Source organism: Erinaceus europaeus, chromosome 12 (assembly GCF_950295315.1).
Source record: "Erinaceus europaeus chromosome 12, mEriEur2.1, whole genome shotgun sequence".
NCBI lineage: Eukaryota > Metazoa > Chordata > Mammalia > Eulipotyphla > Erinaceidae > Erinaceus > Erinaceus europaeus.
Window position 1 is genome coordinate 33,923,665 of NC_080173.1, and position 24,035 is coordinate 33,947,699.

Genomic DNA, 24,035 nt, shown 5'->3' on the forward strand with positions numbered 1-24,035 from the left:
GGCCAAAAATATCCTTTAAAAGCCTTTAAATGTCTCAAGGGCCACATACATGGCTTGGGTAAATCCAAAATTGCTAGCTTGAGTTTACGGGTCTCATTATACCAAAAATATGAGTCTTTAAACACCAGAATCTTATTCATGATGATGGGACATTCATGCTATGTATGAGAAGTTTGAATGCATCAGACCACCCAGGGGAGCTTCATATACCCATCTTTCCTTTCTCCTTGTTTTAGGGCTATGCTATCTTTATTTTTTTCCTATTTTTTCTTTATTTTTTAACTACTTAAGTTGTTACTGAATTTTCTTATATTTTTTAAGACTTATTTATTTATTAGTTTATGAGAGAGAGGGAGAACCAAAGCATCATTCTGGCACATGCAATGCCGGACTGAACTCAGGAACTCATGCTTGAGAGTCCAACATTTTGTCAAACACTACACCACCTCTCAGGCCACTGTTACTGAATTTTAACAAAACACCTGTCTTTCTCTTTGTCCTATATAGTGGGAAAGATCAAAGTTTGCAGCACATGTGTTATACAGTTATGTATCGAGATTTTTATAATTCCAAATCTTTTGAGGAAAGGCAACATCAATCAATCAGTCAATCAATAAATAAATATTGCCATCTTCTTATGAACCATTGACTGTTCTTTGATCAACAGCAGTTTGAGGTTAAAGGACCAACTTGAGGTTAAGGTTCCCTGCCTTCCTTAGGGTCTATTTGTCACTGCTCTGGATTTGTGATTCATTCCCCTTCCAGCTCAGCCCCCAGGCCCCACAGTGGGCCACCAAGTCTCCTGCTATTGGAGTTTTCCAGAGCCAAATGCTGGAACCACACTTCCCAAAGGAGGATGAAGTCCAGAGAGCACCCCTGGGCTCAAAACTATCTTCCCAGGGGTCACTGATGGTAGGCCTTTAGAAGCCAGAAGAGCATGGAAAGAAAGGGAATGGGGAATAGCTCCGAGTACAAGGATTAGCTGAGCTCACATCCTGGCACACCCAGGAGAGTCCTGAGTCAGGTCTGTCACCCCCTGCTGACCCTGCTTGGACTACAGAATTTATGGAGGTCTGCTCTGGTTGGATAATCTCAGAGATGACCATCCCCTGTTCTCCCTCCCAGCTCAGCAGGCAGACCTCTGAATAAGCGCCCTTTCAGCATAGCCTCAGCTCAAAGGACAAAGTAGTGTTCGGGTATACATGTGGGGAAAATCAGTGGCCCCTAGGTACTCTTTCCCACCCCAAAGTTCTTCTACCTTCTTCTCTCCTTCTCCTTGCTTTAGAGTGTACTTGTAAGGGACGAATGTCAAGTGGGCTCTTCAGTTTCAGTTGGAAACCACTCATTCCACAGCCTTTGTTACAGGTGTGATAGCAGTGAGGCTGGCCAAACTGGGCCACATTCTCCATCCTTCTACAGACACTTTGTCTGCAATAACCAGGCAAGAAACAGGGTGGATTTAGGGGCAGCTGGGACTGAAAAGCAAAGGGGGAGTTGATGGACTCTGGCCTCAGCTGGAATGAGTGTGCCCTGAAACAACACTAGATGATTCCATTCGCACTATTGTTTGCACACCTAAAATGTCGAAACAACAGGTCCCCAGACCACCACTTGCTGTGACCATGACTGATATGGAGGTGGGGAGGGAAGGATTCAGTGGTAGGATCTACAAAATAACTTTATAACAATAATAATTTTAACATATGAAAAATCAGTATCTAATTTCTCATATAATACTATATATTTTTATTTTTTATTTTAATATTTATTTATTTTTGCCTCCAGGGGTGTCACTGGGACTCAGTGCCTGCACTACGAATCCACTACTCCTGGAGGCCATTTTTCCCCCTGGCTTCATACTATGTGCTCTTAACCCAGTGTGCTACTACCCAGACCCCTAAGCAATATTTTTTAGAGCATCATCTGTATATTTAAAGTCTTCTTTGTCCATTATCTTTAATCCTTCAATCATAGGTGCCCCCTCGGCACTGACTAGCTCTTCTTAATCCCATTGGGGGATTTTAAGAGTTTTCTGTTATCCAAATCATTTTCATTGCTATTTAACTCCATGTGTCTCTACAGAAAACACATGGTATTCTTTTCTTTTCTTTACTTTTTTCTACCAGAGTTATCACTGGATCTCAGTACTTGCATGACTCCACCACTCCCAGTGGCCTTTTTTTTTTCTTCTCTAAAGTGAGAGGAGAGAGAAAAGGAGAAACATTACAGCATTGCTCCACACCTCCGGGAGCTTCTCCCCTGTAGTTCCCCATGTGGTTCCCCAGAGCTCAAATTTCGATCCTTCCACATGGCCACATGTGTGCTCTACAGGATCAGCTACCTTATGTAGATGCATTTTTAATACAAATACTATTATGCCATACTTACCTTCTTCTTCTAGCGTTTGCCCTTCTTCCGTAGCCAGTCAACAGGTCAGGTTGAAAGCTGTCAGGAGCTGCTTGTTGCTGGCTTTGAAAGTGACTGGGATCCATGTGGATTCAGTCGGCTAGGAAGGATCGTCAGTTTCCCCAATGAATGGGTTGGGTACTCACGGGATGCACCACAAGAAGGTCGATCCAATGCATCCCAAACTTACCTGCAATTATGTTTTAAAAGGTTTGTCAAGGAAAGAGAAACAGAATTACTGGTACATGTAGCGCTGCAGATGAGCTCAGCACCTCAGTTTACAAGCCCTGCACTCTTCCTGGGCCACTACAATTATTATTACTATTACTATTATTTTACCAAATCTTAATGCATTAGAAGTCTTTTCCACAGATCCATCTTTATCCTTAGTACTGCTAAATAGTGTTTTTTTTAATATAGATTTTATTTATTTATGAGAAAGATAGGAAGACAGAGAAAGAACCAGACATCACTCTGGCACATGTGCTGCTGGGGATTGAACATGAGACTTCATGTTTGAGAGTCCAAAGCTTTATCACTGCGCCATCTCCCGGACCACTAAATAGTGTTTCATAGTAAGTAGGGGTTATTCCAGAAGTCTCTGACCAATATTATGGTATGTTTTGTTTTCTTTTTCACCATCCCAGACTGAGTTGCAGCAAATGCCCTTAGAGCTACCTATTGGACATTTATAAATGTGTTACTCTAGAAAGCCTGGTAGAGCCAGTTCATGACCTTAACCTGTCAGGTTCCCCTTCTGAGTGGCTGGCAGCCTCTCATCACCCTTTTCAAACTTCATAGTTGGGTTCAGAGGTAAGGGCTGGAAGTAATCCGCAAGGTGACAGGCTTTGCATGCAGAATATGGCCTCTTCAGGCAAGGGGGATAGTACAATGGTTATGCATGAAGACTTGCATGCCTGAGATTTCGAAGTGCAAAGTTCAATTCCTCATACCCCCAAAGCCAGAGCTAAGCAATGCTTTCTCTCTCAAGTAAATCTTTTTTGCATATTTTATTTATATTAATGAGATACAATGAGAAATATTCAGAGAAAGAAAGACCACAACACTGTTCGATTATGGTTTATGGTGGTGTTGGGGATTGAACCTGGGACTCAGAGCCTCAGGCATTAAAGTCTTTTTGCATAGCAATTATGCTATCTCCCCAGCGTGCGCTTTCTCCCTCTCTCTGAATCTCTCTGTCTCTCTCTGTCTCTGTTTCTCTCTCATATTTATCAAAAAAAAAAAACAACAAAAAACTCATGCCTGAGGCTCTGAGGTTCCAGGTTCAATCCCACACCACTATAAGCCAAAGCTGAGCAGTGCTCTGGTAATAGATAAAATAACATAAAGTATCTTTAAAAAATAATAATACCGCCCCTTCTTAATATAATCTGAACTTTTCAGTCTCTAGCTTTCTCTCCAGGCTGCGTCCCTCTGTTTGTCCAGGTCTACTCTCCACCAGCCGCCAGACTTTGCCCTGGCTCTGCTCTAACCGCTTTCTTCCACCAGGGATAGTTAGGGGACCCTAGTGGGGCTGACACTGGCCCAGCAACCTCGCGCCTTTAGGGGAGGATCTGGAGCCAGGAATCCACCGCCCGCAGAAATCTCCTGCAGCGATGGCCGGACCCTCCCTGTAGGGGCGTGGTCTCTCCGCCCCGTGGGCGTGTCCAGCAGCGCCCCCGCCTCCCTTTCAGCCTGAGCTCGGGGCCGGTCTGGGCTGTGCTAGAATCCTGCTGTCAGTCTCTGTGTCGCCGCCCGGCACCGTGGAGCTGGGGCGCCCTTTCTCTTGCGAATTTTCTAGTCGCCTCAGGTCAGCGGTGACATCCCAAAAGGCAGGCCCGGCAGCCGCCATGGTGGCTAAGGATTACCCCTTCTACCTCACGGTCAAGAGGGCGAACTGCAGCCTGGAGGTGCCCCCAACTAGCAACCCAGCCAAGGACACCGAGGTAGAACCTCCACCGGGACCTGTCCGGGTCCGTCCGTCCTGTCTGTCTTTCTCCATCTCTCTCTCTCTGCCCTTTCTGTGTCACTGCCTCTCCATCCACATGCCTCATCCTATCTGTGCCTCTCTCTCTCTCTTCTTCCACTTTCACACACTCCCTCCTGTCTCTCTGCTTCCCTTCCTGTCCCTCTCTGTGAATCCAGCTCGGAGTCACCTGGCTGTCCTTGTCCCTATTCCTGTCCCTCTTCCTCTTGGCCAGGGAGCAACTCCCTCCAGTCCCCTCCTCCCTGCTTATAGGGCTCTCAGAAGGTCTATCTTCTGTCTAGACTCTGCAAAGGAACTTTCTTGGGCCGTATCAGCAGGCCCAGATGTCAGGAAAGAGCTCCCCTTTGAGCATGGGCTTCCTCTTGCCTGGGCTGTGGGAGGAGGAGGAAGTTCTGGGGGACCCTTTAGGATAGTTCATCTGTCAAGCTTGGCCTCACAGCTGTTTGGCAGCAAAGACAGGACACAGCACCTCTTAGTCACCTGTGTGTGGGGGAGGGTGTCATAAAGTTGGGGATCTGGGGCTCAGTAATGTGCCTTCCCGATGGCTCCTGAAAATGAATTAAACTCCTTTGAGGGTGCTGGGAAGTTGTCATGCACTTTGGAAACATTCTTTCTGGGAACTCTGCTGTGCCTTGAGGGATTCTCCTGGCTTAAATTTAGTCTGTCTTTTCCTCCTGTGTTTTATATCCCTGGCAGAAGGATTCACTGGATTTAAAGGCTGGGTTCAAATGGAGGAGAGAACACTTCATTCTCTCTGAGAGCTTTAGGGAATCCCACTACTTTCACTCACTTTGCTGTGGCCGAGTGGTAATGGAACCCACAGGACTCGGCTCATGGTAGCTGCTCATGAGTGTATGGGGAGGACATCCCCCCACATACCACTTTGTGGAATAGACTGGAGGCAGGTATACATCCGGCCCTGTTGATGTTTGCTTGGGGCTTCTACCCACCTTGAGTACCATCAGCTGTGTGCACTTGTCTTGATAAATTTTGCATGTCCCGGGGGCCAATATCAAAGATCAGGGGCAAAAAAACCTGCTCCAAGCTGACAAGACTCCAAGTGCTGGTTGTAATCAACTTCCTATAAGCTGAACAGTAGTTCCTCAACAGTTTTCCCCTTCAACTCAGTTGTATATTTTCACAAAGGGTTTTTGTTCTCACCAGCTATGGAAGTGGAATGGCCCTAGTTGTACTTGGGTTCTTATTTAAGTTTTGACAGGACAGTGCCTTAATAGAATTCTAGTTGTTCAGTCTTGAAATGGATATAATCACTCCCCCCCCCCCAGTAGTTACAGTGAAGCTAGCACCCCCTCAAATTTCTTTGGCAAGAAACAAAACATAGTCCATTTTAATTAATACTGAAGTGGGTCAACAAAGAAAAATAGAGATGGATTTTAATGAATTCCTTCCTGTTATCACAGTCTTTTCTGTATTGTTTGCCTAACACTGAGGTAAAGCTCATCTGCTTAAGCTTTCATTATTCTTACAGCTAGAATACAAGTATATGTGTATGTTGCAATTGTGATGAAAGGAATATATCATCAAATATCAGATGTGCATTTTCCACATTACTAACTAGTTTCAGATAATGAAAATGTGACTGACCTTTCTTTTATGGGGCTATCTTGCTGTGAGAGTAAAGATGGGGGCAGGGAGGCAAAACTGGAAATAGTTGGCAAATACCAATATTTTTAAGTTTCACTATTGAGGATGTGTGTACATGTTTGTATTTAAACCAAAGTAGATGTTTCCCTTATGTTCTATGCATAGTGAAGCAGAGACATACAGGGTTGTGCATCCCCTAGTTTCACTGACCTAGGAGAGATAGTACTTCCTGGTAATGATGGTCATAGACATTGTTAGAAAAGGAAATCTAAATAAGTTTAGAAGATCATGTTCTGATTTCATTACCAGCACAGATGACAGCTTAGCCACGCAGGCCTCACTTCTCCTTAAGCAGCTAGCTAAATATTTTCTTCCAGTAGGTGTCACCAGTATTTGTAAGGGCTTAAAAAAAAAAGAAAGTATGTTATGAAAAACATGGTTATACAGTTTCTTATAAGCTAGGTAGTACCCATTAATTTCTTTGAAAGTAATTTTTTTTCCTATGGAAGTGAGTTTAAGAAATTTTTTTTTTTTTTTTTGCTAAAAGAATGATGGAATTATAATGAAAATAACTGACTTACTTACATCTGTTTTTGACCTTGAAAGGCAAGCAGAGTACCTGAGTCCTTTAGATGCATAATGTTCCTTTGGAAATAATTCAGAGAAAATTCTGTTCCTTTGAAATTTGCTGGGAGGGGGACAGTTAGCGCAGGGCTGAGTAAACAAGTACACCCTAGTATTTGTTTTTGTAGTTGCAAGTATTTTGAGGAAATCCACTTAGGGTAAGACCTGTAGAGAAGAGCGATGAATTTGATATGAATTTTGATATGAATTCAGTACCATACACTGAATAGTGAAGTGCACCAGTAAATAGTCTCTTAAAAGCACATGATAAAATGAGAATTTTTCTCTGAATTATTTCCAAAGGAACATTATGCATCTGAAGGACTCAGGTACTCTGATGATCTTAAATGAGACTTAAGTGCTTTTAATTTTTTATTTCACTGATAGCATCCTGTGCAAGAAAAAATATATATACAATTTTGAAATTTATTTTCTTCTAGGTCTGGGGAGATAGCTAGCCTGTTAGAGCACAAAGTTTACATGTCTGCAGCTCTAGACAACCCAGGTTCAACACCTGGCACCACCATATGAGCAGTACTCTGGTTTGTCTCATGAAAATAACTAATGAAGTTTATTTTCTTTTAAGTATTTTTTTCAGTATTTTCTTTCTTTTTTTATTTTTTTATATTTATTTATTTATTTCCTTTTTTGTTGCCCTTGTTCTATTGTTGTAGTCATTATTGATGTCATTGCTGTTGGATAGGACAGAGAAAAATTGAAAGAGGAGGGGAAGACAGAGAAGGGGAGAGAAAGATAGACACCTGCAGACCTGCTTCACGCTTGTGAAATGACTCCCCTGCAGGTGGGGAGCCAGGGGCTCAAACCAGGATCCTTATGCCAGTCCTTGAGCTTTGCACCATGTGCACTTAACCTGCTACACTACTGCCTGACTCTCTGTTTTCAATATTTTCTGTTGATAGATGGATTATGATATTACCTTGTTAATGGTTCTTAATCTGTTTTTCCTTTTTTTTTCTTTTATTTTTGGGGGGATTAATGTTTTATAGTTGACAGTAAATACAATAATTTTTACATGCATAACATTTCCCAGTTTTTAAAACATGAATACAGGAGTTAGTAGCAAATATTTAATTTTAATATTTATAACCAGCTATATCCCTTTGTCTGATTATAACCATATAATCTAAGGAGCTTAATCCATCTTAGTTTACAAAGAAACAGGTAATCATGTGAGCATCATTAAATATATTTCTTCTGATTACTAATGGCACTTTGCTTAATTTGTTTTATTATTGAATACTCCTTGTTCTAGGAGGGACTAATCTTTCTAAGCACATCAGGTGCTCTGACCACCTAATCATGTCACTAAAAAGGAAGTTGATGAGATTAGTGAGCAGTTAGACTGATTGAAAATCAAAAGTCAGTATTTCCCTGTGTTGGGGTGTGCATTTAGAGATGGTCCATGTGAGTGGATATGTTGGCTAAGGAAGCTAAAGCTTGGTGAGATGGTTTTAAGAATTTAGGGTACATTTCATTTTTAGTGAAAATATAAAATGGTGTGTCTTTTCTTTCTAAGAATGTATTTGACAGTTTCACAGGCAGCTTACTGTTGGTTTTAAGATTCACTGTCTTAGAGGTCACCAGTATGTGGCCAGATTCAGTTAGTGGTGTTTTGTGGCTATCTCCTTTGTAATAGGGTTAATATAAAACCTGCATTATTCTTCTCACTTTATGGATAAAGACACTGAGAGGCAGTGCCTTGTGGAGAACCTTGGAGAAAACCAGTAAGTGAGCCAAGATTCCATGCCAGGTTTCCTGATGGATGTAGTCCAGCATTTAACATCGGTGTACTTTGTAGCATCTGAGGGTGTTGACCTTTGTGAGGGAAAAGGTGTGGGGGGAGAGGTGTAGAATGTAAGAGACATATAAAACACTTGGAAATATTATCTTTTAAATGTTTTGAGCAGGCTAGGGAGATAGCATAATGGCTATGCAAAAAGACGTTAGTCCCTGAGGCTCCAAATGTCACAGGTTCAGTTCCCAGTACTACTATAAGCCAGAACTGAGCAGTGCTCTGATAAAGAAAAAATAAAATAAATAAAAATCTGGTGGTTCACAAATGTTTCATCTTAAGTCCTTTTTGTAACTGAGGAGGAACCTCTCAGGCTAACCTTGTTGGTGATCTAGTCAGTCCACGTGTGTATCTGGGAAGTGTAGGCACCTAGGCTGGGAAACTCACGTGCCAACTGGCGTCCAGTAATCTGTAGATTTCTTGGAAGTTGTATCAGACAGGATTGAACTGTCTGTGTAGATAACCAATTGCATGGAAATGGTTTTAAGACATTGAAATTTAGAATCCTGGAATTTCTTCAGCTGACTAAATAAACAGACTCCAGGAATGTCTGTGACTTCCTATCCTTCTGAGTGAGAAGCTTCACAGAGTTACCCACTAAGATCTGGCTCCTATCGTCCAGCAACGATTTCAAAGCTTGCTCAGATGGGAAAATATTTTGGGATTCCTGGATGGCTGTCAACTAGGAGCAGGCTTCTTAGAAGAAAAGATGTTAACTTTACACATGTGCATTTCAGGATTTGCTAGAATAAGACTGCCTGTGCCAATGACATATTCACCATCTGCTAGTAGTGTGGCCTTGGATAAGCTACTGTGCGTCTCTCAACCCTGGTTTCTTCTGATAAAATAGGGGTGGTGATAACTCTACTTCTGGGACATTAGTGATAGTCGATGAGATGATTCTCCTGCAGGGTTTTAGCACAGTGCTTTGACACATGTAGTAAATATTCAGTAAATATCAGGGGCCTCATGGTGGTGCAGTGGGTTAAGCACACATGGCTCAAGAATTTCCATTCGAGCCGCCAGCTCCCTACCTGCAGGGAGGTCATTTCACAAGCGGTGAAGCATGTCTACAGGTGTCTATCTTTCTCTCCCCCTCTCTGTCTTCCCCTCCTCTTTCGATTTCTGTCTGTACTATCCAACAACAACAGGCAATAACAACAACAAGGACAACAAAAATGGGAAAAATGGCCTACAGGAGCAGTGGATTCAGAGTGCAGGCACCGAGCCCCAGCAATAGCCCTGGAGGATATATATATATATATATTTTTTTTTTTTTTCCCCAGTAAATATGAAGACTGCTACATCTCAAACTAAAACAATTTTGTTAATAATAATGGCTAGAGTAGACATTCTGATGTTTATTTTTTAAAACATTTTACTTATTTATTTTAATGAGAGAATGAAACAAAGTGAGACCAAAGCACCTCTCAGCTCTAGCTTATGGTGGTGCTGGCAATTGAGCCTAGGACTTCAAAGCCTCAGTCAGAAATGACTTTTACATAACCATTATACTATCTCCCCAACCCCCTAAAACAATTTTAAGAAACATGACCACTGTTCTAATATCTCAAATGTGGTTTTGTGCACAACAGTATACTATTGCAGTAATCTTCTTTAGTGTAGGTCCTTAAGCCACCCCACAACAGTCCTATAAGGCTGCTACAATTTCTCCCCTTTGTACAAGAAACTGAGGTTCAAAGCCGAGTAGTGGCATTTCCATGATGGCTGAGCTACTTGGTGGAGGAGCCAAGATTCACACTCCCGTTCCTCCCCTGAAGTCTATATTTTCCTGACCACATCATGTTGCCTTGAAATGACTAAATCACTGGTCTCCTTTCCACTTTACACATGAAGGCTGAACTGCCTACTAGAGCAGATTGCCTCATGGGCAGTAGCCCATCTTTTCTTGAGTGTTTGGGCAGGAGACCCCCCCCCCCATTAGTCAGTGCTCTGGCAGCCCACTTCACAGAATGGCTGTGGTCCACAGAAGTGGGGTATGCAAACCTCTATTTGGAAGAGCTGTGGTGACTTCCGCCCTGTGTTTTTCAAGCCTGAGGAGCTAGTCTTTGGCAATATTCCGCACACTCAGCTCTGTGGAGGTGACACCATTAGTTCTGCAATTAGTCATTTGGCTTATCTACATTAACCACCACACAAACTAGTCACTGAAAGGCCTGGGCTGCCATCTGGATCTTTGCAAATTGTGTGTGTCATTTGTCTCAAGACGCTCTGTGATTGCCTGTGAAATCCTGGACTGGTGCCACCATTTTCATAACAACTGAACAAAAATAAATTACCAGTCAGATCCTAATTTTGCCAAGTCCTATGCACATTTAATTGTTATTAATGGTGTGTGAGTATCTGGAAGGGCTACTTCATTTGCAATGTGTGCCTGCCATTGCCTCCCATAATTTATCAGAGCTGGTAGTGGGTACAGGTCACATACAAAATGAGGAAATTACTGTGATTTTGTTGTCATTTATTCTGGGTGTGCTGGCTCACAGAGTATCTGGAGTGAAAGTCAGTGGTTTCTCATACTTCAGGTTTTTATGAATTGACATGAGTTGGGAGATTGGGCACTCTACTGAGTGCAGCCACTGCCATGCTCAAGGACTTTGGTTTAAGTCCCTGGTCCCCACCTGCAGGGGTGGGAAGCTTCATAAACAGTGAAGCAGTGCTACAGGTCTCTCTCTCTCTCTCTCTCTCCCCTTTCTCGTCCTCCCCCTCCTCTTCTGTCCCCCCTCACTTCTCAATTTTGTCTCTATCCAAAATAAAAAATAAATAAATAAGAAATAAATAAATAAGAAATGAATTGGCATAAGTTACTAGCTTAGAAAATGCTATTTCACCAATGAACCAAGAAAGATTTTTCAGCCTTCTACTAGTGAGAAAAGTATTCTTTTTATTCTAAAGTGTTCTTTTTAAACCTAAAAACACTTGTGTTTGGGCCATTGTGTCCTTTTCCAAGAAGGCTGCCCCGGTAATTAGTAAACTTCAATTAATTGGAGCTGAACCAGAAAGTTTAGCAGTAAATTCACTGACTCTGACTATGAAGAGGAAAGGAGTAACAAAACAGGCTGTTTTTTTTCTTTCTTTCTTTTTTCCCCCCTGGGGATTTATGAAACAAACAAAACTAGCCTCTTGGAAATGACCCAGGATTGTTGCATTAGAGAACCTCAGAAAGAAAGACCTGTTGAAAACATCTACCCTGGATCTGTCCACTGTTGAATCTTTTTCCATTTCTGCTTAAACATCTCTAAGAGAAAGGGCTCGTTACCTTCTGTGGTTGTACAGTATGTCTTCATTCTGTATGGAGCAAAAGAAGAAAAAAATTCGTTGCAAACTGGCTGTCTGGAGCTGAATCTTCTTAGTATTTCTTTCTCTTGTATTATTTTTTTCTTGTAATATTAATATATAAAAACTCCCCAGTCACCCCTCTCTATACACATCCTTCCCCTAAATGCTTGTTTTCTCCTGGCTAGACATGTCTGGTTATTCTAACTTTTCCAAATAGAGCGTACTGTTCAGTCTATCTTCCTTGCATATTTCCACCAAACATTTGTCAGAGTATATGAACATCTGTAGTAGTGATCAGCCGAAGGACACTATATGATGCTCTGTCAACAAGCAAGGCTTCTTTCGTGTTGAATGTACTTCCTTAGATAAGAGAAGTAGATCAATACATTGAAAAAGATTTTTAATTAGAAATGACAGATTAAAAATTAATGTCTTTCTCAAATTTACACAAATGTCAAAGAACACTCCAAGATGTCCAGTGACAAACAAGCAAAAAGACGATAATAGTTCATACACAGGGAACTGTGGAAGTAAACACTATCTAAAATGTTCTCTGTAGGAGCCAGGAGATAGTTCATGCAATATTACCAATTTAAATGTACACATACACACATAGAAAAGTGAGGAGAGGGCTATTTTAGAGCACTCCTTCTCTTTTTCACCATGCTCACTAGGTTCAAAACAATGTTACCCAGTGTTCAGATATTTCTTCCTTCTTCCCTTTGTGAGAGAGTGAAAGAAACCACAATGCTGAAATCTACTTCATTGTGATAGGGTCTCAAGCCTGGGTCAGGCACATGGCAAAGCAGCACACTATCCAAGTGAGCTATTTTGCCATTCCCAGGCACTCTTCCTCCTTTGCACCTAGCAGGAGCCCAGGGAGCTGAGCAAGGCAAGGACTGACTTCTTAAGCAGAGATTAGGTGGGAGGACTAAATGCTAAGCCCTCCTTGTCCAGCCTTGGCCTCTCAGTATAGCACAGGGTTGGCTTCAGTCAGACATGTTCATGAGTGAGGTCTGTTGTGAGCAACACTATAGTGTGTGTGCTTCAGTGTGAATCTCCTTAAATATTAGCTAGAGTACTGTGTGTTGCACCCTCACTTGGGTCCCTTACTGGCTTGTGCTCAAAGCAGATCCAGTTGCAAGGCCTGATAAACAAAGAGCCCCTGAAGAATGGGTAGGCATGGTTTTGTTTTTTAGCCAGGGATAATATTTATTTAAAATTTATTAAATTGGGTATTTTAAGTGCTCTGCATTCATTGGACACAACTTTATTTTTTTTAAAAAAATATATATCTAGTTAATATATATAAATAAATATTTGTTTTATTTTAATGAGAGACAGAAAGAAAGATATGTGGAAAGACCAGAGCACTGCTCTGCTCTGGCTTATGGTGGTATGGAGGATTGAATTTGGAATTTTGGAGCCTCAGGCATGAAAGGGATTTTTTTGTGTGTAAGACAAAACTGAACAAAAATAAAGACAAAAATAAAGACAAAACTGAACAAAAATAAAGACCGAGATTCAAGCTCCTGGTCCACCCATGACCAGGGAAGCAGTGTTACAGATGTCTTTCTTTCATTCATTTTTTAACTCCCCTTCCTTCTCAGTTTCTCTCTGACATTATAAATAAACTTTTTTTTAAAAAGCCTTTTTTGCATAGCCATTGTGCTTTCTCTTCTGCCAGACACAATTTTATACATGTGGCATTGCTTCTGTGGTATCTCTGGGCCCTGCAAAGCTCATGCAGATAGCACAGGTGATGACGTATAGCAGGGAGAATTAGAGCCTTTCCTAAGTGAACACTCTGTAGATACCCCTGGAAGTAGACAATCTGGTTAAATAAAAGTGAGCACCAATATCACAATCTCAAGTAAATTTATAAAGTGAAATGTTTATCAGATGCCAGCAATGATCAGATTTGGGAAACTGGAGGCTTCCTGGAGGAAGCAGTCACCAGAAGAGCCCATCAGTGGGTAGAAAAATGTGGGTTTGGACCCGATGGACAAGGCTTTCTGATCTAAACACAAGGCCAGTGCAAGTGCCCTTCTCAAGCCATTATCTAGCATTGAAATGCTAAAATTTCATAATCCCTAAATGATGAAGGCATGTCAAAAAAAAAAAAAAAAAACAACCCCAGGCAAACACAGGGGGAGATAATTAAAGGTCACTGGCAAAGACTATCCTCATTTTTTTTTTAATTTTACACAGGTGGAGGGGAGTGTGGGTGGCTCATAAAACACCCTATTAGGTTTAGGCAGTCCTGAGTCATTTTCACACACATGTACCAGTGGCCACTCTCCCACTGGTTGGCAATTGCCTCAGCTGCCTTTGGGTGTGGTATTACAGAAAAAACTCTTGAAACTGCTGTGAAAAAGGGAATGGAGTGTTAGAAGAAGAGAACATGGATGGCAGCTTAAACGTTGCCTACAGATACATGGTGGCAAACCTCCTCCTTCCACAGCAGCTGTTCAGTGACTTATCAGAGAGCTTTGGAGGAGTGAGAAATCAGAAAAGATGCCTCATTTTCTCTTGTTAATCTCTGAGTGCCTATGGTCAGGCTCATTTCTCTAGCAGCAACTATTTCTTTTTTAAGTATTTGTTTATTCTTGGTCCAACCCCTGTGGAAGACATTCTGGAGATGCCTCAGAACATTAGAAATGGACCTAACCTTTGGCCTAGCAACCCCCCTCCAAGCCATCTATCCAAAGAAAACAAACATTTATTCAAAGAGACTTATGTACACTTGTATTCATAGCAGCACAGTTTGCAATAGTCTAAACATGGAAGTAATGCAAATGATCAGTGACAGATGAGTGGCCAAGAAAGTTGTGGTATACGAGTCGGGCAGTAGCACGGCAGGTTAAGCGTACATGGCGTGAAGTGCAAGAACTGGCATGGAGAAAGGACCTAAGTTGGTGGTGCAAGTGTTGTGCAGCCCTCTCTCACAGAAGGACAGAAAATTGTACCCTTGGGTCAAAAACTGTCTTATAAATAATTATTTCCCTAATCAGTGAAAACTATTAGTTGTTAACAATGTTAATATTATTTGCTAACAGATTTAATATTAATAATAAATAGTAATTGAAAGTGTTCATTAGTATGAGAGGGGTGGGGAGGGAGGGCGAGAGAGAGGGAGAAAGAGAACCAGAGCATCACTCTGGTTCATACAGTACTGGGGATCAAACTCAGAACCTCATGCTTTTACAGTCAACATTCTGGCCATCTTCTGGTCTGCAGAAGCATTTATTTCTAAGCAGTTGTTGTTTGCTTGTTTGCTTTGGCACCTCTCCTGGCAATCATTTTCACTTTCCTCTAGAGGTTGAAAAATATAAATAGAGGAGGAAGGACACCTCAGCACCACTGCAACACTTGTGAAGCTTCTCCTCTACAGACATTCCCATGTACTCTCCTGGGATCTGAACCTGGGCCCTTGGCACGTGTTCACATGTACTCTCTACCATGTGAGCCACCTGCTGCCCCTCTAAACAGCCTTTTATAAGAACTTCTCTACTAGCTGGAAAGAAAGCAAAAGGCGGCTCAGTTTCTTGGGACCTCACCATCTCTGTAGAACAAGGTGACTGGGCTAGATCATTATTTTCTAATAGGCAGGTTTCATGCAACTTATGGTTTCATACAACTGATAAGTGAGACATAACATCATTTTAAATAACTTTTATTTCTCAGATCTCTTTTGATCCTTATGATTATAGCAAGAAGAAAGTCTGAGTTCAAAGCTAGTATATCTCTTAACACTTCTTTGTCACTTGTCCCTTTTGGGGGTTGGGGTGCCTCGTTGCCTACACTATGAATTTACTGCTTCTGGTGGCCATCTTTTTTTTTTCTTTCCCATTTTGTTTTGATAGGACAGAGAGAAAATGAGAGGGAAGGGGGAGATAGGGGAGAAGAAGACAGACACCTGCAGACCTGCTTCACCACTTGTGAAGTGACTCCCCCCCCCCACATGTGGGGAGCCAGGGGCTCAAACCAGGATCCTTGTGCAGGTCCTTGCACTTTGTACTGTGTGCACTTAACCTGGTGCACCACCACCCGACTGCCCCAATATCCTCTTTTTTTAACCAGGTAGAGACATACAGTTTAGAAGCTTGAAGGAGTTCGAGGATCTAATAATAATTTAACACTAGAGTTCATATGTTTAAGTTAGTGACTCATGGCAGGTGATAATGATTTTTCATTTAAGTCTGATGCCATTTATTTTTTAATAAGTTAAATTAAAAATTAATAGTTTAAGAAAGTATTCAGTACATAGCAGATCAGTCTGTGTGTGCATTTGGCGAAAAATAATATCATTGCAGTAGTGTGAGCTTAGAAATGGTGCATTAGGGGTATTCTAAATGCACTTCCAGGACGGGAACTCTGGAACAATAATCTCCCAAGCTTGGGTATGGTCACTTACAAACTAAACATGAAGTCTGGACTTTTGGCATAAGACACAGATTTTTTTTTTTTCTTTTTTTGGCACCAGGGAATGAACACAGGGCCTCAATGCCTTAATGCCTCAAGAATGCATACTGTCTCCTCTGAGCAGTCTCCCCATTGCCTTTTTTGGCCCCATCCTTTTCTTTTTTAGAGAGAGAGGGAGAGAGAGAGAGCAAGAGAGAGAGAGAGAGAGAGCACTGCTTCACCTGACACACATGAAGCTTCCCTAGTGCCATCCACAATGGCGCCAGGGCTCAAACCCGAGACTTTACATGTAGTGATGCACAAACTCTACTGATGAGTTACTTTGCAGCCCTCAAGATTTTTCTGATCAACAAAAAAACCTATATGTAATGTAACACAGAAAATTACCCTGGGCTAGGTGTTAACCAGTTTTTGTTTGTTTGTTTTTGTTTTCTAAAGATTGTATTTCTATTCTACAAACAAATATCATTTTTTCTTTTTAAAGCTACAAGGAATGGCCCAGAGTCCCTGCTAGAATCATTTAGCCCCTCTTCTTGCCCTTCCCCTCCACGCTGAGGGCAGAATTGGACTAGGCTGCATTTTAGCAGGAGACAGTCACATAGTGTTGGGGTTTGGAACTTGGGCCAGGGAGGGGTGATTAGGCTGAGTTGAATTCGGATCCCAGACTGACCATTTAGTAAACTAGGAAACCTTAGATTAGCATTTTGTATGCATCAATTTCCTCATCTGCAAAAGGAAATTTTCGGGAACCAGACAGTGGCCCACCCAGTTGAGTGCATACATTATTAAGGACCCAGGTGCAGGTTAGCCCCACCACCACCACCACACCTACAGTGGGAAAGCTTAGTGAATGGTGAAGCAGCATTGCAGGTGTCTCTTTTATCTCTTTCCCTCTCTCACTGTCCCCCTCTCAATTTCTGTCTCTATCAAAATAAAAGAAAGGGGAAAGGTGGGAGGTAGTTTCTGGGAGCAGTAGATTAAAGAGAGAGAGAATTTCTCAGGGAATTAGGAAGATGAAGCAGGTATGAAGAGGGCTTCTGCAGGGCCAGAGCTCCACAGCTAGTTATCAGGGCAGCATCTGTGTTGCTTGTACGTTAGCTGAGTGGAAGCTGTGGTCCTCTTTACCCTGTAGTTCGCTGGAAGGTCACCCTTTCCTTTTAGGAAACATCCACCCAGTTTCCCAAGGATTCAAGTTGGCACTGGGCATTCATTAAAAAAAAAAAAAAAAAAAAATAGATGTTCCGAGCATATTGGCGAGCTTCATATTATGCCTTCCTGTCGGGTGAGATGTAACACTGGTTTTCAAGTGTTCCCATAACAACTCTCAAATGGGGTGGTTTGAACCCTGGGAAGAAGGGGTGTGTCTCTTCTCTGTCCCCAAGGCCAGCTCCCACCTGACACATATCAAGCAGAATCTTTTTTTTTTTTTTAGTTACTGGAGACAGAAATTGATAGAGAAAGTGGAAATAGACACACAGAAAGAGAGATCTGCAGCACTGTTTCATCACTCATAGAGCTTCTCTTCTGCAGGTGGGGACCAGAGGCTTAAACCTGGGTTCTTGTGCATGGTAACATGTGCACTCTGCCAAGTGTGGAACTGACCTCCCCCCCCTTCCCCCCCCTCCCCACTCCCCCATGTAGGAATATTAACCAGGCTCTGGACATAGTTACAGGCATCAGGCTAGCAGGCAGGTTTTACACACCCTATTCATCAGTAGTGTGCTTTGATCAGAGACCCATTCTTTGTCAGAAATTCAGGAAAGGGCTGAGGAGACAACATAATGGTTATGTAAACAGACTCTCATGCCTGAGGCTTTGAGGTCCCAGGTTCAACCTTCCACACCACAATAAACTAGAGCTGAGCAGTGCTCTAGTTAAATAATAATAATAGAAACTCCATTCACTGTCTGCTGGTTTTCCCATTTCACAGGGAAGCTCATAGCATGTTGCGTGCAGGTTGGTAAGGAACTAGTTGAATTGCTAAATTAGGACCCTGATTGTTCCATCAGTGAATGGTTATTGACAGCAATGTCTACCTGTCATTGTTGCTAGATTCCAACAAGGGGAGTAAGGCATGCTTTTTGCCCTCCGGGGCTTCTCTTGAGTTTGACTAAATCTCCCACAGCCTTAACTTAACTGGTGGTGATCAGTGGTCAGTAGAAAGGGAGGCTGGGAAGGGGCAGTTTTACTGTTTTTTGTTCTTGTTGTCAGACTGGGAGAGGGGTTGTATTGAAGATAGTTATCCAGTTCACCACCACCACTACCACCACCACCACCACCACCACCACCACCACCACCACCACCACCACTGTGCTGAATGCTAACACTCTGGTACACAGAGGTGCCCCATATCATGGGCAGTGTCTCAATTGTAAGAGGTCGAGCCAAACAGGAGCTCCCTGGTTCCAGAGGAACCGTGTTGAATGTCGAATGAGTGGCAGCTTTCCCACTCATTTGCCTCAGTATCTCTTGCCCTTCTGCCTTTCCTGTTTCCTGCAGGCTTCCGACCTGGTTTAGGAAAGGAGCAGGACCAGGGTTAAGCACTGCACTGAGCTCCAGATCTGGGCTGTACTCCTGGTTCTGCCACCAACTTATAGCTGTGTGATTTCAGGCAAGATTCCTGTCTCCTTTGAACCTCTGTTGACCTCTTTGTGGAATGATTGCTCTGTTCATCTTGTTCACTTGAGGAAAGTACTTTGGCACAAAGTCCTCCTCTGTGTTCTTGTTATTCTGTCCTAAGAGGAAGTCATGTATCTAGGGAAGCCTGGAGGGGAGGGGGATAGTAAATCGGTAAATTTGAATTTGAAGTTTAGCTCTGCCAGTTAGTTACTGGATATGACCCAGGACAAGTCACTTCTCTGAACACCCACTTCCTCTTCTATAAAATGGGGCTATGTGGTTGCTCTGTGGATTGAATGTGTGCGCACACACACACACACACGCGCATTCGCACATACATGTGTTAACACTTAGCCCAAGGTGACTCACCATCTCCTCCCTACACACAGGGTTGAGAACATAGCTCTTCTTCCTTTTTCTTTCCTTTTCCAGTACCTTTATCCCTGGGGTTTGCTGCCTGTACCACTCTACCACTCCCAGGAGCATTTTTTCCTCCCCTTTTAGGTGGGAGACAGAGAGAGAGAGGAAAGAGACACCACAGTTCCACTCTAGTGTCAACTAACACTGCCCCCCACCCTGCTCCCATGTAGTGGCTGGGGACCCAAACTCAGGTCTTCTCACAAGGTAACATGTGCACTCTACCAGATAAGTCACCTCCCAGTTCCTAGCTCTTCTTTCCTTGACAGAAAAGGGAGGGAAATGTCTTCTCATTCTGTCTAGAATAGTCGTGCCTGGGTCTGATATGGGATGACTTCCCTGTGTCTAAAAACTTGCTATTCCCTGTAAGTGGCATAATGTTATTTATTTATTTGCCTGCAAATCAGGAGGTTTTGTGAGGTCAGGTGCCACTCCCCTTCACCCCTTCTGTACGTTCAGGAGAAGCTTTCAGAAACTGAATTCTCCTTAGTGAGGCAGAAAGAGAGGCTGCCTAGCCAATAAATGAGACTTTCAACCTGGGGGTGCTAGCTTCCCATTCTTGCCAGGAAAATTGCTTTGCCAGGTTGGCCCCCAAGTCGCCCTACCCTATGTACAGGCCCTGCTGGAAAGTGTGGGAGAATATTCCCCCTTTCTGCCTCAGGAATAAAGTATAATTTTCTTTTCCCACAAAACTGCCTTTGTCTTTTCTGGAAGCTTTTATTGGCACTCCTTACCACTGACTTTCTACTGGCTAAATCAACTTTTCATTTTTAACGAAACCAAACGGACAAATCACAGGTTTGTGTTTAATTCTTTTAAGTCAACTGCCATTGTCTATTTATTATCCTGATTGTGTTCCAGAATTGAGATGAATTACAGTGTCATGGGTCTCTGAAGCTGCCAGCCTCCTTGACTGTGTGTTGCAGCCTTTTTCAAACACAGTCCGCAGATAATGCTATAGCTGGTTGTATACTAATTTGCTAGGAGTCAGAAATAACACATAATCACTGTTTCAAGGTTGCAAGCAAGGAGTACCTTGTCAGTAAGCCTTGGAAAAATCTATGACTGATGAATATTTCCAAAGTTCTGTCATTAAAAATAGTGCTACAGAGTGAAGTATGCCAGATAGTCTTGTGGTCTGCAGATACATGTGTGCATGCGTGTAGGTAGACACACACACACACACACACACACACACACACGTGCATTTTGGACCTATTTATTTGGTCAGTTTGAGGCATACAGGGACAACAAAAAGATTGGAGGAATCCATTATAGGTTACTTTCCCATGATTTCCTGAGCAGTATGGTTTGTACCTTATTGTTTAATGTTTTATTTATTTTATGTATATGTTTTATTACTATTAATTAATTTATAAAATAAAAAATATTGACAAGACCATAGGATAATAGGGGTACATTCCACACAGTTCCTACCACCAGAGCTCCACATTCCATCTCCTCACTTGAAATCTTTCCTGTTCTTTACCCCTCTGGGAGTATGGACACAGGGTCATTATGGGGTGCAGAAGGTGGAAGGTCTGACTTTTGTAATTGCTTTTCTGCTGGACATGGGTGTTGGCTGGTTGACCCATACTCCCAGCCTGTCCCTATCTTTCCCTAGTGGGGCAGGGCTCTGGAGAGGTGGGGCTCCAGCACACGGTGAGGTCCTCTGTTTGGGGAAGTCAAGTTGGTGTCATGGCAGCATCTGCAACTTGGTGGCTAAAAAAGCATTAATATATAAAGCAAAACAAATTGCTTAATAGTCATGAACCTAAGGGCAAGAATATAGCAGATGAGATTTGGGGTATCCATTTTGGAAAAAGCTAGTAGGTCTACTTTAGGTATACATTTTATTTTATTTTAATTTATTTATTTATAAAATGGAAACACTGACAAGACTATAGGATAAGAGGGGTACAATTCCCACCACCAGAACTCACATTTTATTTTAATGAAAGAGCTAGAAAAACACAGAGGGAAACTAGAACACTACTCAGCTCTGGCTTATGGTAGTACTGGGTATTGAACCTGGGACCTCATAAGTTTAGGCATAAAAATCTTCTGCATAAGCATTATACTATTTCCCCTTCTCTGTCCCTTTTTTTTTTCAAGAGTTTTTCTTGTTTGGTTTTGTTGCTATCAGGTTTATCTCTCGAACTCTGAATCCACTGCTCCTGGTGGCTTTTTTTTTTTCTTTCAGTTTTTATTTGACAGGACAGAGAGAAATTGAAAGGGGAGGGGAGATAGAGAGGGAGAAAGATAGACACCTGCAAATCTGCTTCACCACTTGTGAAGTCACCCCCATGTGGAGCAGGGGCTCAAACCTGGATCCTTGTGCAGGGTACTATGTGCACTCAACTAGGTACAACACCACTTAGCCCCCCCCCTTCTTTTCTACATAGTATTCATTGTTCATTTGGTAGTAAGATGTCTGCCAAAAGCCAGAGAAAGAAAACCTAAAATGTTTCATTTGGCCCCTCACTGCAGCCAGTCCATTATGGCTGTTCGCAGTAGGTAATTTTTTCCATTCTTGCATCATCAGATTTAAGCATATTCTGTTTTCATCTTAGAGCAGACTGCTCTTGGGCACCTGAGTGTGGTGTACCTGGTCCCGGGTGTAGCAACTGCTGCTAAGGATGCATATGAACTAGATAATCCGAAGAGATGGCTTGCCCAAGGAGGTTGAAGTTCACCAGGGAGCCTGGCAGATAGAGATGATGGTCCTCTCTGGAGGTCAGATCTCAGCAAGGCTTGCCTGCTCAAAACGGTTGGTTGTGTCAAAAACCAGAAACTGAGCAGCAGGAAAATGTTCTCCTTGTCCTGTGTCCTTGGTCAGGTGCCCCTTTGAGTTTTATTCTGCAACTGCTGGTGGAGCTCTCCAGTAGGGTATCAGACAAGCTTTGTTGGCCTGCCATGTATTTGATCACTCCAGGTTCATAGAGGACAGTCTGTCCTTCCTCTGGAACACAGAGATTAAGATCGCTGCATCCTTTTAATCTTTGGACATTTTTTTTCTCTTTTGGGAAGCTAAGATAATAATGAGCTTCAAGGACTGATAGATGAATGAAAGAGAAAGGAGACCTGTCTGTGGGTCTGTCTGTCTCTCTTTCTTCTTTTCTTTGTTTTTCTTTTCTTTTTCATTAAAGCATTGTTCATCTTTGGCTTATGGTGCTGCAGGGGATTGAACAACTGGTGCCTCAAGTATAAAGGTAGTCTTGCATAGCTATTATGCTACCTTCCCAGCCCCTGCTTTTTGTCCCCACCCCCAAAGCCAAAGGAATTTGTTATTTCAGAGAGAAATTCCAACCGGTACATCTGACATGGGTTGAATGCTTGGTTGGAGTGGCTAGCTTTCCTTTTCGCAAATAGCATTGGCATCTAGCTGGTTTGGAGATCAGCTCTTCTAACCCATAATTCAACAAGGTGGAATGAGAAGAGTTAAATACAGACCTAAAACTCCACCCTCTTGGGTTCCCTCTTTCCCCCCCATCTCTGGTTCTTATCTTGGGATTGAAGTGACATTACCCTCCCCTCAGATTTAGCCTTGTATCCTGCCAAACCACTCCCAGTTTTTGCTCTGCCCAGTATGGAGCTTGACTAAACAGATGATTAAGCTCCTGGCAACAAGGGAGAGACAGCACTGTAGAATCAAAATATGCTGAAGGCCCCTGGCCTGAACATGTCATTGGTGAGGTTGCTACAGGTGACCCAGAGCTCCAGCTTTGTCCTTGGAAGCCCAGGTCAGACTTCAGTGCTTCAGGGAATGGATAAGAGTTGAAGAGTAGGCTGACTGGGGAAGAGAACAACCTCTCCTTGGACATGGGAAGTAATGGCAGTAATCAGCTATCTATTGGGGGTTTGGGCTTGCTTAGAGTATGTTATGCATGTGATCTCATGCCCTATCCCCACCTGATGAGGGAGAAAGCAAGTTCTCTGAAGCCAAATTGTTACCCTGAGGTCTTAGTAGCCTGCAGCCAAACTACCTTGAGATCACAGGGGAGGGCATTGTGCTCTGATCAGAAATGTTATCTGTTGTTTTATCTCTACATCCTTTGCAAAGGAAATTCAGTCCTCTAGCATTACAAAAGTTTTGTCATTTGCTCCAGAGACTTGCAACTTGTTCCAGAGATGAAGAAGCCTGGTCAGAGGTTTTTAAAGTACCCTTTAGCTCTGTACACGCCAGTTCCCAAACCCCAGTGGCACTCCTCCTTCTTACTATCCACCCCCCTTCACCTCACCCAAGGAGGAACCAGGGTATCCCTTTTACAGAGTCAAACAAATGCAGAACTTACATTCTGCCCAAGGGTTTCCAAGAAGTCAGGAGGAAAGCATTGAGTGTGAAACCTCAGAGCCACAGAGGCCATCTTCTAGGTCCTGTGACTGACTGTGCCACCTCTACCACTTCTGGTAGTGCCACCTTGGCATCCTCCCTAACACTGTGCAGCTTTGACCCCATTTTATAGACCTGAGGATGGGTGTGACTTGGTGAATATGTCCCTTCTGTGGTGATCCTGCCAGAAATGCATAATCTGAATCTAGTGAGAAAACCTCTTCTGAGCCTAAGACTGGCCTTCCTGCAAGGATCTAGGAGGTGTGGCTGCCAGCAGCCCTGGCATTTTCTCAGGAGGCCAGACTCTTGAAGAGCTGCAGCTCTGAGCTTTCAACCCTTTTTGCCTTGACAGAGTAAAAACCTTGCTTGCACTTCAGGAGGCAGATGTGGAGTGGGGAACATAGAGAGAGCTAAATATTCAGCTTCCTCTTTCTCTGAAGTCCTGCAGGGCTGCGTCTGGGCAGGACCAAAATGAGCTTCAGGCCCAGGACTGGCATTTGCTAAAA

General features: G+C 42.8%; 1 protein-coding gene across 10 annotated transcripts in view; it reads left to right on the forward strand.

The window, feature by feature from the left end:
• The window catches only part of ARHGEF3 (Rho guanine nucleotide exchange factor 3), a 337,446-nt gene that overhangs the window by 250,224 nt on the left and 63,187 nt on the right, over positions 1-24,035 (forward strand). Inside the window, exon 1 of one of the 10 annotated variants that reach the window (XM_007521180.3) lies at positions 4,108-4,352. The exons of 8 other annotated variants lie outside the window; for them this stretch is intronic. In XM_007521180.3, the coding sequence (XP_007521242.1) occupies positions 4,257-4,352 (96 nt within the window). In that variant the 5' untranslated portion in view covers positions 4,108-4,256. Of the gene's footprint in view, positions 1-4,107; positions 4,353-24,035 lie in introns of those variants that run through there. One more of the 10 variants, XM_060203103.1, reaches the window with a different exon arrangement.